This window comes from Myripristis murdjan, chromosome 20, assembly GCF_902150065.1.
Source record: "Myripristis murdjan chromosome 20, fMyrMur1.1, whole genome shotgun sequence".
Classification (NCBI taxonomy): Eukaryota; Metazoa; Chordata; class Actinopteri; order Holocentriformes; family Holocentridae; genus Myripristis; species Myripristis murdjan.
Genome location: NC_043999.1, coordinates 8209380 through 8222033, shown reverse-complemented (window position 1 = coordinate 8222033; position 12654 = coordinate 8209380). Strand labels below are relative to the sequence as shown.

Below are 12654 nucleotides of genomic sequence, written 5' to 3'. Positions count from 1 at the left end.
CCGGTCCCCACCCACCTCGAGGCTGAATGACTCACCACTCGACTGAGGACGCAGACGCTCTTCTGAACCGTCTCCCTGGTGACGTCAGCTTGTCGGACCTTTAGAGCCTGGGGAGGGATAAAAACACACAAACACACGCACACACACACACACACACACAAACAGAGGAGTGAGGACGCTGTGTGACTAATCGCCCCTGACTGAGCGCTCTGCAAGTGACCTTCCATTTTGCACGCCTGCTGATGTCATGAAAGATAAAAGCAGCAGACAAGAGGCATTGTCATTTTTATTTCCTCAGTGCGGTTCTAATGAAATCTCCCATTACTGCCATCCGACATGACTGCGGATGCTGGACTGTGTCTGCAGTCCAGATTAACCTGTTAACGTCCCGATGGCCTGCCAGCACACTGGGCCATCATACTGTCTTTCAGAGGCTTTAGCGTGAAGACACCGGGATCATATAAAAGTAAGCAATCTAAGGAATCCATTGATGTCAGGTTGTCGGAAAAGCGACTAACTACCACTTCCAAGTTCGGCTACATTTTGGCAAGGGAAAAACTGGCATGGCTATTTTCAAAGGGGTCCCTTGACCTCTGACCTCCAGATGTGTGAATGAAAATAGGTTCTCTGGGCAGCCACGGCTCTCCCCTTTGCAGACATTCCCACCTCATGCTAATCCCATGCAGTTTGGGCCACAAAGCCTGCAGTCCACATGTGTTCTTGTAGCCTGTTGTAAAATGGTGTGTTTGTGCAGACTGAGGCCTAAACAGTCTTGGAGCTGCATCAATTGGCTTTGACTGGAAAGCTGAGACTCTTGTGGATTCAATGAGCCACATTTAATTAATGTCTGATGATATTATCCCCATTTTCATTGTAATACAACTGTTTGGTTGTTTTTTAACTTGATGTCACTGTATAAAATGACCTATTGCGACCTCTATGATAATCACAGTGTCATGAAACTTTGCAACCGCAAACCAGAGAGTGAGGCCGTTCAGAGGATGTCTGGTTTTCCTGGTAGACTGACCACAAGGGGGAGTTTCTGCTCACCATCCAGTCGCTGAAAAAAGCAATTCTCATAGAAACCTCCAAATATCTAATGTTTTTGACACCTAATCAAATCAAGTATTTTTCTATGGTGTTCATCAAAGTCTTTGTGTCCTAATGTGGTATTTTGGAGGGATTTTTATTAATCATTTTTATTAATTCTGGAGTCATCAAAAATGGTTAAACTTTGCACCAAATCTGTGTAATAAACGGTATCGATCCAAAAATTGCTGCAACAACTTATGACACATAATTGAACATGGGCATGGCTGTCATGCTTGTATCCTAATGTTTGACCCCTCATATACTCTGAATATAACCAAAATACAGTGTTTATTACAAATTAACAATAATAACTTGACACAGAGTGCTGAGCTGCATCTCAAATTAATCTTCAGGTTCCCAGCTTTCAGATGATGTTTGCCACTTCTATTTGGCATCTACTGTTGATCTTTTATTTCCCCCTGAAGTCCCCCCCCACCCACACACACTAAAATGGGTCTAAAGAGAAGGGAGAAAGGGACTGTTTCAAAAAGGCTGGACTTTAAATCAAGGCCTTGCAGGTTGATGAGAGACACACACACACACACAAAAAAAAAAAGCACTGTGAGACTGACCTTAGCCTCTATTTGACGGTAACAGGACACTCCGTAGACACACTTCATGTCTCCAGTCAGCGGAGGGAGGTGAAAGTAAACTGTGTCTGCAAAACAAGAAGATCAATCGTGTCATTTTGGGAGGTTTCACACACTCCTTGTGATCCCCATGGCAGATTAATAAACCAATGGGAAGCATCAGCAGGGCAGGGACATAAAGTCTGGCCCCCGGCGGCTGGTGGGCTCCAAAAATTTACCAGCCAATTAGATTAGATCCGTTCTGTTTGAGTCATCTATCTGATGATCTTGTCCAGGATGACTCTGCAGAATAAACTTCCACTTCTCAGACCGACAACATTACATGACGAGCACAGCGGTCAAAAGAAGCAGCATAATAGGGCGATTATGTAAGAGGGACATAGAAAAAGGAATAAAAGCCAAGGGAAGACGCATAAAAGCTCTTTTTGTAATTGAATAGCACTTCCACACAGTGGCTGGTTACCTGCCAACCTGCCCAGTAGAGCAGGCAAATTTACCAGCTGCAGCCAAAATTTACCAGCACTTCACTTCGAGGTTTGTTTCCCACCTTTAAACTCCTGCAAACAATACTGATGTTACCCTCATGAAGCTAATTTAGCTGTATTTTAAAAGGGGCAATAAGTAAAAGTTTACAGCCCAACGGCAAAAAATAGCCGTATTGTTTTTGCAGGAGGTTGATTTGATCAATACAAGTCAAAGATCACTTCATCAGGTGCTAATATTTATGGATTTGAAAACTCACTTTCCAGTACATCCTCTGTTTTGGAGCACAGACACCCCCTGGTCCTCCCACCCTTTCATATTTAAAACAGCTGAACAATGTGGGACGGTGGAACAGGCAAACAAACGCTGTTATAAAACATTTCTTCAACAAAAAGCTAAAAAAAAACCCCTCTCTATCACTAACCCCAAAAAATCAAACTGGAAAATGCAGTTATTATTTCAGTATAACACAAAGTGATATATCATAGTGCCTCTGTTTCTGTCAGATTTCTGCTCTAACTACCTGTCTTACTCGCCCCTACAGTGAAAATATGACTTAATAGAGCTGCAACTATTATTTTAACTGTCATTTAATCTATCAGTTACTTTTTGACTAATTGATTTAATAGTTTTGTTTACAAAGAGTAAAAAATAATAATTCTAAATGTTCATGGGAAGTCAGCAGAGCTCAAAGTGATGCCTTCAAATTGCTTCTTTAGTCTGACAAAAAAAAAAAAAAGTATTAATCTTAATTTCATAATGAATGGAGCAAAGGAAAACAATCTTAGCATCTTAGTGATCTGAGCCAAGCTGGAATCAGCAAATGATTGGCATTCTTACTTGATAAAGGGCTAAAATGATTCATCGATTTCAGATTTACAACCGATTCATTTGTGACGTGACTAATCGACTGACTGAGTAATTGCCTCAGCGCTAACTACAGGTCAAAACATAAGCCGTGCCAAAGACACAGTGCTGTATAACAATTCAGACCGGTCGATAATAGCCATGCATTAATTAAAGCCCCTTTAGTAAGAGTGACAAATATGGGAGGAAAAGGTGTGGATGGAGGAGACGAGAGGCACACAGGCAGCACAAACCACCCACAGCCATCGATATTCACTCCAGGTCAGAGGGAGAGGCGGGAGTGGGGGCGGCGCTGCAGGGCAAGTGGTTTTTAATGTGGTTAAGATCTCCCAATGCGACAGCGGCACAGCAACAAGGTTGGACTGCGGATGTCAAGAGATTATGCAGAGGCTGGCAGGCTGTTAGGCAGGCTGGCTTGCAGGCTGGCTTGCAGGCAGGCGGGCAGGGGTCCGGCCCTGACAGCACTGAGGCGTCTGGACGGACTCCACAGCTGCAGCGTGTCAGCTGACCCGCTCCCACATCAAACGGAGCAACACTCACTGTGTCCACACACTGAAAACCGCTTCCCAAACTGCATGAACGCCTCACATCTTAACTTTAAACTTCACCTACATAAATTTAAACACCTTAGGAGCAGCTGTCAGAGTGTGAACTGTGTTTCTCTCAGTCCGGCATGCACCTGCTTTGACTCTGCACGAATACGGATGTAGCTGATGCTCTTATCGAGAGCGACTTACAGTCAACACAGCAGCCAGTTTTAGATGGACTTGACTGTAAATCCTTAATCTGACAAAATAAATCTGCCAATAATAGCGTTCCGTCTTTAAAAAGAAGGAATTATTTCCTGCCAGTAAGAATTTTCAATCTGCTAGAAAGTGACTTTGAATTGCCTTGTACTTTAAAGGTGCTACACAAATTGCCTAGTAGCATGAAGAGGATATACCTCTACCATCTAGCATTTTGTTGTTGTATCTATGTCCTATTCATATTTCACTTGGTGTTTGTGTGTCCCTGATGTCTTACTTTACGCAAAATGATCTACCTGACATCTAACATAAAACAGCTTTACTTTGAATAGCAGTCCAGTCCTCCATAAATGAAGCCATAAATGTGTGAACTCCCGCTGCCCGCTGAGCGCTTCTGTCTTCATGAGCTGCACTGCAGAGGGAGTCAGTCACATCAGGTTTGTTTTGTTGTTGTTTTTTTTTTTTTTTTTTTTTTTTTTTTTTAAAGCCAGCAAACACGCTGCAGTGGCAGGCACACACACTGCAACAAACAGCGCAGAGCCCCTCAGCTGAGCAGCGAGGTAAACAACTATCAACACAAACAAGAGACAGACCATCGACCTCATTAAAAATTATAACCACAGTTGTTCTACACAGAGGAAAAACAAAAATAGTAATTGATCCAGCAACAGCTTTTTAGGGAGTTTTTATGCTGATTTGTAAGCCAGGAAATACAGTCTGATGCGTCTTTTTCTGTGGGGGGAAATAATGCATAGTCTTGCTATTTGAGAAATTCTGCAAACTAACTTGTACAGTCTCCTTTACTGGTGCAATAACACACAATAACTCTGCCCTAGAAAGCTGCAGCAGTAACTGTGTGTGAAGTCCAAGTGCAAATTGACTCCCAAGTTTATCTCCTGTCCTGACAAAAGCTTTAATGCTGGGGGGGGGGAAAAAAGTGGATAGCACACAGCTGAGCAGTGTTTATGGCTATCGTTTTAGCTGGAAATCTAATTTTTGGATGATGAGTTGTTATCACTAGTCCAGATCTCTGAGCTACAACAGACACAAGTGTCAGTTCCTGTTGTTTGAGTTTTGCGGGGCGGTGTGAGCAGCAGCCGTGGACCGCAGGAGCGTCACATGACAGTAAAAACAGCACATGGGGCAGTTTGCCAAGACGACCTCCTGGACTGACATGCAGGCCCCAGCGCGGTATCAGTCACTCTGACTACACACACACTCTCTCTCTTTGCAACCTGGATACAGTTTCAGCTTTTAAACCCCCCGTCTTTACACAGTTTTAATTTTGGGTTGTCGAGGAATTCACACATCCTGTTTCGTAATGCAGATGGAAAAGAAAAAAAACATTGATATTAATTTCAAATGGAAAGAAAACCTGACAGCATACCTCTACCAAAAAGCAGTGTGATAAATGAATGATTTTTTTTTTTTTTTTTTTTTTTAATTTGAGGCAAAATTCTGCTTATAACCAAATTTTTAAAAATGCAGAATCAGCCAAGGGCACCATTCTACATCCCCAAAGAAATGAGGCTGCCATTTCTTCATGATACACAATCGATACACAATAACTTGTCTTCATTTCCCTTTTTTAATATAATGCACAAACACAAAGAAAAAAATCCTTGATGCATTAATGTAGAAAGCACTTGGTTGAAAAATGAGGAACTAGTCCGTTGAACAAGATGACACCTGCTCTTATAACATGACACCAAACTAAATTATGGTACTAAATTACGGTTAAAAATAGCACGCAATTAACTTCCTCAGCTGACAGAAAAATAATTTTTGAACAACTTAAGCAGCATGCTGATGATTTTAATTTATTTTGTGCATCAACTTTAACTTCCTCTCCTTCGTTGTTGCCGTGAGCTTCGACACGGTGTCAGAGAGATCCACCCAACGGCAGGGGCTGGTTTGATCGTGATGAAAGTTTCAATAAAGTTATTCCTGCAAACTTTTCTGCCAATGTGGTGACATCAGTCAAGGCTACAGCTGTTGCCATGACAAGGTGAACCACCTGGAAATGCTTGCCGTGAACCAAAGGCACACAAAGGTCCATGCCGCCTCTACCCATTCAAATACTATGGCTACGACCTTCACAGTTGAAGTCTTTTGTTTTGAAATATTTAGTAATAGACTCCAGGTAATGACTGCTTCACCCCTGAAAATGAAAATATGCAGGATTTGGTGTAGAAACACTTCATGTGCAGGCTTGTCGTACCTTCCTGGTAGTTGTGAGCCCCGTCGGGAAGCGCCAGGAAAGGCAGGTACTTCCACTCGTCCGGCAGGGAGCTGCTGTCATGGCCCTCGTCTGGAAGGAGCGGCGGGTAGGAGAACTCGACCTGCGGGTGGGGGAAGGAAAAGGGACAAGGAGAAAACCAACGTGGCCTGTTTTAATTTGGTGGAGTGGAACAGGCAGAGCGAGAAACTGTCTCTATCTGGGAATAAACAACCTCATAACCCCTTAGCAAACACTCAAAATACCATAGCAACCCCCCAGAGTACCATTTCAACTGCCTAGCAACACCCTAGCAACCATTTAGGGCACCATAGCAACCACCGAGCAACACCTTAGCAACTGTCAGAAACACCCTAGCACTCGCCTACCATTGCCCTAGCAACCACCCGGAACATCACAGCAACTGCCTAGCAACGCCTTGGCAACTATCAGGAAAATCAGAGTAACCACCCACAAACACCATAGTAACCACTTAAAAGACCACAGCAACCACCTAGCAATCCCCAAACAACAGCAACCATTTAGCAAAATAACTAAAAAAATAAAACACAACCTACAAATGACATAGGGATGGTGGTTTTCACACACGGCTGCACGGTTAGCATCGTGGACAAGCACATTTAAAGTTTCTTCAGAAAGTTTAGCAATTCTAGTTTTTTTTCGTAACCTTAAAGTTTCATTCTCAGTCACCGAGCCATTTGTCCTCCATGATTTACGTCGTTGGGTTTCTGTTGCCCGAAGCTTCTTGTGTCCTCGTTTGTCACGCCATTTTTTTTTCTTTTCTTTTAGACAAGACAAGATGCTTTTATAAAGCCTCCTCTCTTTTTTTAAGTTTGGAGGAGGGCAATAGTCAATATCCTGCAATATTTTGATAAAAAATAAAATGTGTGACAAAATACCAATATAAATGAAGGACTGTGATGCTGCAGAGATGCTCTCGCCTACAAATCATATTGTTCAGACAAAAGAAAACCACATCAATAAAAAAAAAACATAATTTTTACTGTTTTTTCAGGCCAATTATGATGCAAAAATCATTATTTCCGCAAAAATTGTTAATCATGTAACAAGCACAAATGTCTATCAAAACTTCAGCAAGATTTTTTTTTTTTTTTTTTTTACCATGTTGTTCATGTTTGCGTATTTTCTGTGGATTTAAGTGGTTTTCTTATCTCTCCACAGTCCCACAGCATCAGATCAAATTAAGGACTGATTTTACAGTGTTTCTCCTTACTTAAAAGGCGTTACACAACACGGCTCCATCTTAAATCAGTGAACTCCTGACCCTTTAAAAGTCTTAAGTCCCCTGAGCGAGATCGCCATGTTGTCCCACATGCAGGTTTTACATCACATCTTAAAACCACTCTAAGGATTTTATTGATGTTTTTGCTCAACTGGGTGTTTTTTTTTTTTGTTTTTTTGTTTTTTTTTTAACTTGAAATGCGTTGTTCTATTTGTCCCTGTGTGTTTAGTCTGATGTTGGCATCTTCTTCTGAAACACCGTGAAGCTCTTGCAGGCCTAACTGAGCTTTTGAAAACTGCTTTATAAAACAGAAATCTCCGTCCCCATGAGCCCTAAATTTGGAAAGAAAAAAAAAAAAAAAAAACGACAGTGAAGGTCCTGACATGCCTCCCAACCAGCATGACAAGACTAATTAAAATTGGATAAAAACTGTTTAAATAATTACTGCAACACACAAATACCCACCTACTACACTTAGCGTGGGTGTAATGAAGTTTTACTTACTTACAATAAACAGTTCTTTGCTATAAATTATGAAAACTCTCACACACACACATGTGTTGACAAAGGTTTCACACTGAAATGCTGCTGAATTAAAGTATTGAAAAATGTAATGAAGTGTTGATAATTTTTAGTGCTGTTGTCTTGTAGGGCTTCCTTTGCAGCACCTATTGAACATTTGGTTGGAACGTTTTCTGTTCCTCCATCAAACAGCCAATTCTCAATCAACCAATCAAAACCAGTTTCTCTTTTGATTTATATTTTCTTGCATGAATAAACACATAAAAAATGCCATCTGGTGGATCTTTAAGCCACAGCATTGTCTTAAAGGGCCTTAGGTGCATAATATATATGTATCATGTATTAATTTATTCATGTCCAGAGGTAAACTGGCTTTCCCCCCTCCAGGCCTGTCAGAGATCAGGTGCAGTGCAGCACCAGAGACGTAAAATAGTAAAACACACATCAACAAAACACAGGAATAAGAGCAAATACAAATGCATGTGGAACTGAAAATACTCAAAGGTGTCTAAATACATCTCACCTCCAAACTATGAAAATAAAAACCGCCTGCCTGAATTTGATTTTCACAACAGTCTGTAGGCTGCCCTGTGCTAAGCAAACACTTCCTCTGACTGTGTTTTGGAAGACAAATTACAGAAAATAAGCACACAGGCGAATTCCTTTTCTTTCAAGTAAAACGTGAGGAGGAACACGGGGCAATCCGTTCAGACATCAGTCGCTAACGAGCCTCCTATGAGATTAACCTGAAACCTGCTGATCAGGTGGAGGACCAACAACCCCCGTGCACATGCACCCACACGCACACACACACCGAGCATGCACTCCCTCAGGGGTGACACGCTGCTCCTGACACTGAAAAGTGATGCTATTAACGTGTCCATGTAGCCTCAATACGCCTCCTGCCAGAGAAACAGATGGGGAGCAGGAAGAAACACAAGGGGTCGAAAGAGAGAACGACAGACAGAGACAAAGAGAAAGAGAGAGAGAGAAAGAAAGAGAGAGAGAGTGTGCCAGGAAAGAGGCAGGAACCCAATCTTGTGACACCCAGCGGGAGGTCACTGACCCCTATCCGATAACCTGCACCACCAGAGCTAAGGCGGCCCATTACCTGAAACAAAGGCCCTTGTGCCGTGCGCTTCAGTGCGTTGTCCTGCTACAAGTGAGGTTTTTGGTTTGCTTAGATTCAAATAAATGTTATTTCATCGTTTCGCAGAGGAGAGCAGCTGTTTCGCAGGCAGCTCGGTCACTGAATGACGCTCCCGTCATTGTTTTTAAATCAGCAGAGACAGATGGGGAGAGGCGACAAAGCAGCGCTGCGTTGTGCCTGCAGCCATTAGCTTTGCCTGTAAATTTGTCAGGCTGGGCCATTTGGAGGCGGGCGATGCTTGGGAAGACGCATGAGCTGTTTATGGGACTTCACTTCATCTGAACACTTCACACACACACACACACACAGTCACTTTCACTAATTGCCAGGTGTGCATGTTAAGTGACTGTGAAACTGCAGGCCATCATGCCAGTCAAAATCCACCCTTGTCAACAACAGGTGACTGAGTTAAACTTTAATCTTTCAAACAACAACAAAAAAAAACAGGCTTAAAGGAGCAGTGGATCACTAAAACAGACACCTAACCGGAGCTTTATGGAGCAAAACAAGAAAAGGAGTAATCAGAGACAGATTTGCAGGACAAGTGAACAACAAAGTGGGTCGTTTTCTGTCCCAGATGAGTGTCTACTCGGTGCAACCTGAAGCCTGGGAGCACAATAAAAGCAAAGGCTGTGCTTGATGTTGAACAGACTGGAAAGATGTCCAACTTGGCAGTGCACATACAGCATTACATAACAACCCTGTGTGCCCAAAGCAAATGGCTTAGCTGTATGGCGCAGTGTGAACAGCTTGATGTTGACAAGAAACGACTCCTCCATGCATTTATCGATTTCACAGCAGCCACACACACTGGCATGTGAGAAAATAATACACAATTATGTTTTGTGCTCATAAATCCTGCAAAAAAATAGTGTACAATAAATGCTTTCATCTGTCAACTCAGCTTCATTAATCAGCCCGGTTGTTTGCAGATACCATTCCTACTTCATCTCATCTTAGCACGGTCGTAGAAGTGTCTACTTTTCTTTGAGGAGTAATTTATTTGTCTTTTTTAGCCACACTTCAACAGCTGTGCCCTAAAAGCGGCAGCTAACGAGCTATTAGCCAGCTAGCTTCACCTACCTGACAGCCCTTTTTGTGATGAAAGCCGACCACAACGATGTGTAAAACCGGTCCCTTCGGCTCCTCTTTGCCCTGCGACTCCATCTGGGTGTCTCCGTGTGGTTTTCCACTCGCTGGTCGGATGTAAACACAGCGACGGTGCCGCTTTTTTTCCGCCTGAAAGACCGACCCGTCCGCGGCAGGAGGAACCCAATCTCAGCGGACGGATGTTCTCTTCCGCCTCGGCGGCGCTCGGGCAGAGACGAGCTACGGAGGACACGAGAGGACTCACTCCCGAGCACTTCCGCTTTCACTAAACTCAGCCGGACCACAACGTGTTTTTTGTTTGTTTGTTTGTTTTGATCTTTATTAGTGATCAACACAGAAGACATAACTCTACTTACAAATAGATAGATAGATAGATAGATAGATAGATAGATAGATAGATACTTTATTCATCCCGCAGGAAATTCGCAGTTTTCAGCAGTATCCACAGATTACAGATTAATTAAATAAAAATAATAAATAATAAATAAAGAATAAAGAATAAGATCTAATATAAAAATAAAAAAATAAAGAATAAGATCTAAATATAAGACGCACTAAGACAGTAAAACATAAAAGAGTGCAAAAAAGAGAAAAACAGCAAAAACGAAACAAAGCTAACAAAAAAAGCAATAAAATTAAATTAAAAAACGCGAGTGTATGACAAAATATTAACTTAAAGAATAGAAGAAGAAATCTTTGACACGTAATGTTGCCACTTCCCTCATGAATACAAAGCTTTATTTATTATTACTATTATTGTTATTATTGTTATTATTATTATTATTAGTAGTAGTAGTAGTAGTACTGTGGTTGTTGTTGATCTGTTTATTTATTTATTTATTGTAAATTTGCATCTGTGAATGTGAAATTTGGTAAGAAGTTAAATTAAGTTAATAAGAAAAAAATGTATTATCACCTTTGTTACTAGAGACATACCAAGCAAAAGTAATGTTTCCTTAGAAAATCGTTGAATCTGGGAAAACTATGAAATTATTATCATCTGTCAATCCATATGTAAAATTACCAGGACAGTGTTGATTGTCCATAATGACAGTTTTCTGCACAAATGCTTCTGCATCGTGTCGGTCTAGTACGCTGAGCAAATCCCCGCCTACATATTATTATCATATCGTTACCTGCACTGACAAGCCTTTTCAAAAACCTTACTTGTGGCACTGTAAAAAAAAAAAAAAAAACAGTCATGTTTTTACAGAACTTACTTGTTTTATACTTACACACCCTTGAGACATACGGCCCCAGGCCAGGAGTGACAGTAGCAGTTTCATACTAATCCCAGTAGACGTCAGTGTGTACAAACCCAGAAACCCAGTCTTGCACTTCAACAAGGACTAGATTTAGACCTCCTCCTGTAGAGATATAGCTTGTCCTTTTCGTGAAAAACATTATTGAGGAAATCCTGGTAAAGTTTCTGCAGTCCTTTAGGAGACCCACTGCTGACTGGTCACTATCCATGTATGTGGCAGAGTCTCTCTGCCAGCTTACATGCCAGCTCTAAAGCCTCCTTTTTAAATGGTCAAAAATGTAACTGATTCTATTTTTAGCAGCTCTGTGGGTGGAAATGTGATTTGTTGCTCTAGATATCATAATAGGAATCATATAGGATTTCTGCTGGTTCACTATAAGTAGTGAGTTGCTATCAAAATAAAAAGTGACTATGTGGAGCAGCATGAGAGACTTCCTTACACTTCCTCTTACTTCCTCTTTGATTTATACAAGGGCAGTTGACTCTGTTTCTACTGGTGGCCACTGAGCAGTTGCACTAGAGCAGTTTGAGGTTCAGTGTTCTGCTGAACGGCACCTTGACAGTTGTTACTGAGGGAGGGGAGATGCTGCAAAGCAAAGCTGAACTGTGGTAGAGTGCTGGCTTGTATAGTGAGATATGAGCTTACATGGTGGTGAAATATCTTAATGAGATGCTCTGTGCCCCCCTGGGCTGCTGGTCCAGAATATTGTGTTTGTGTTTCTCCAGTCACTTCCATAGCAAACGGCTCTCAAGATAATACCTTTAGCACATAAATGATCACTAACAGTGGATAATGGAAAAGTGGATGATGCCAAATTAAAAAACAACAAGTCCCAGTCAAGGGTACTATGCAAGTTCCCTGCAGACGCTACGCCACATCTACTTTCCAAGTTTACTTTTTTTTTTTTTTTTTTTTTTTTTAATAACTGGGAAAGAGGCATTTCAATTCATCAAAAAACAGGCACTGGATCATTAAAGACTAAAAAAATCTCCCGGTCCTGATGGTATGCTGAGTGAGTTCTATGCAAAATTTGCTATACAACTAGAAAAGTGCAGTTTCTGGGGAAACTGCGTGGGAAAGCTGGAAGAGTGACAGCGGTGCTTGGGAGAGAATCTGCTGAAAGTAGTGGTCAAACAAATGCTTTCTCTTCAATGACAGTAAGTCCGAGCAGAAAATAAAATGTATCATGAGAAAGGTAAGGCTTTGGGCTTTCAAACTGTGTCAAAATTTATTTTTCAACTCCCAAAAATGCCTGCCCTAGAGCAAGTTAAAAAAGTGTGTGTTTCTGCTTCTCTCCCCAGATTTTGGGTTCCAGATATAATGGGAGTCAATGGGGGAGAGAGCTGG

At 41.6% G+C, this 12654-nt stretch overlaps 1 protein-coding gene across 1 annotated transcript in view; it reads right to left on the bottom strand.

Moving 5' to 3' along the window:
• avl9 (AVL9 homolog (S. cerevisiase)) overlaps positions 1 to 10227 on the bottom strand; it is a 31906-nt gene extending 21679 nt beyond the window's left edge. Inside the window, exons 1-4 of the mRNA XM_030079286.1 lie at positions 10016 to 10227; positions 6000 to 6120; positions 1665 to 1750; positions 36 to 107 (exon numbers count right to left, since the gene is read on the bottom strand). Of these exons, the coding sequence (XP_029935146.1) occupies positions 36 to 107; positions 1665 to 1750; positions 6000 to 6120; positions 10016 to 10099 (363 nt within the window). The 5' untranslated portion in view covers positions 10100 to 10227. The remainder of the gene's footprint in view (positions 1 to 35; positions 108 to 1664; positions 1751 to 5999; positions 6121 to 10015) is intronic.
• Between the last annotated feature and the right edge of the window lie 2427 nt (positions 10228 to 12654).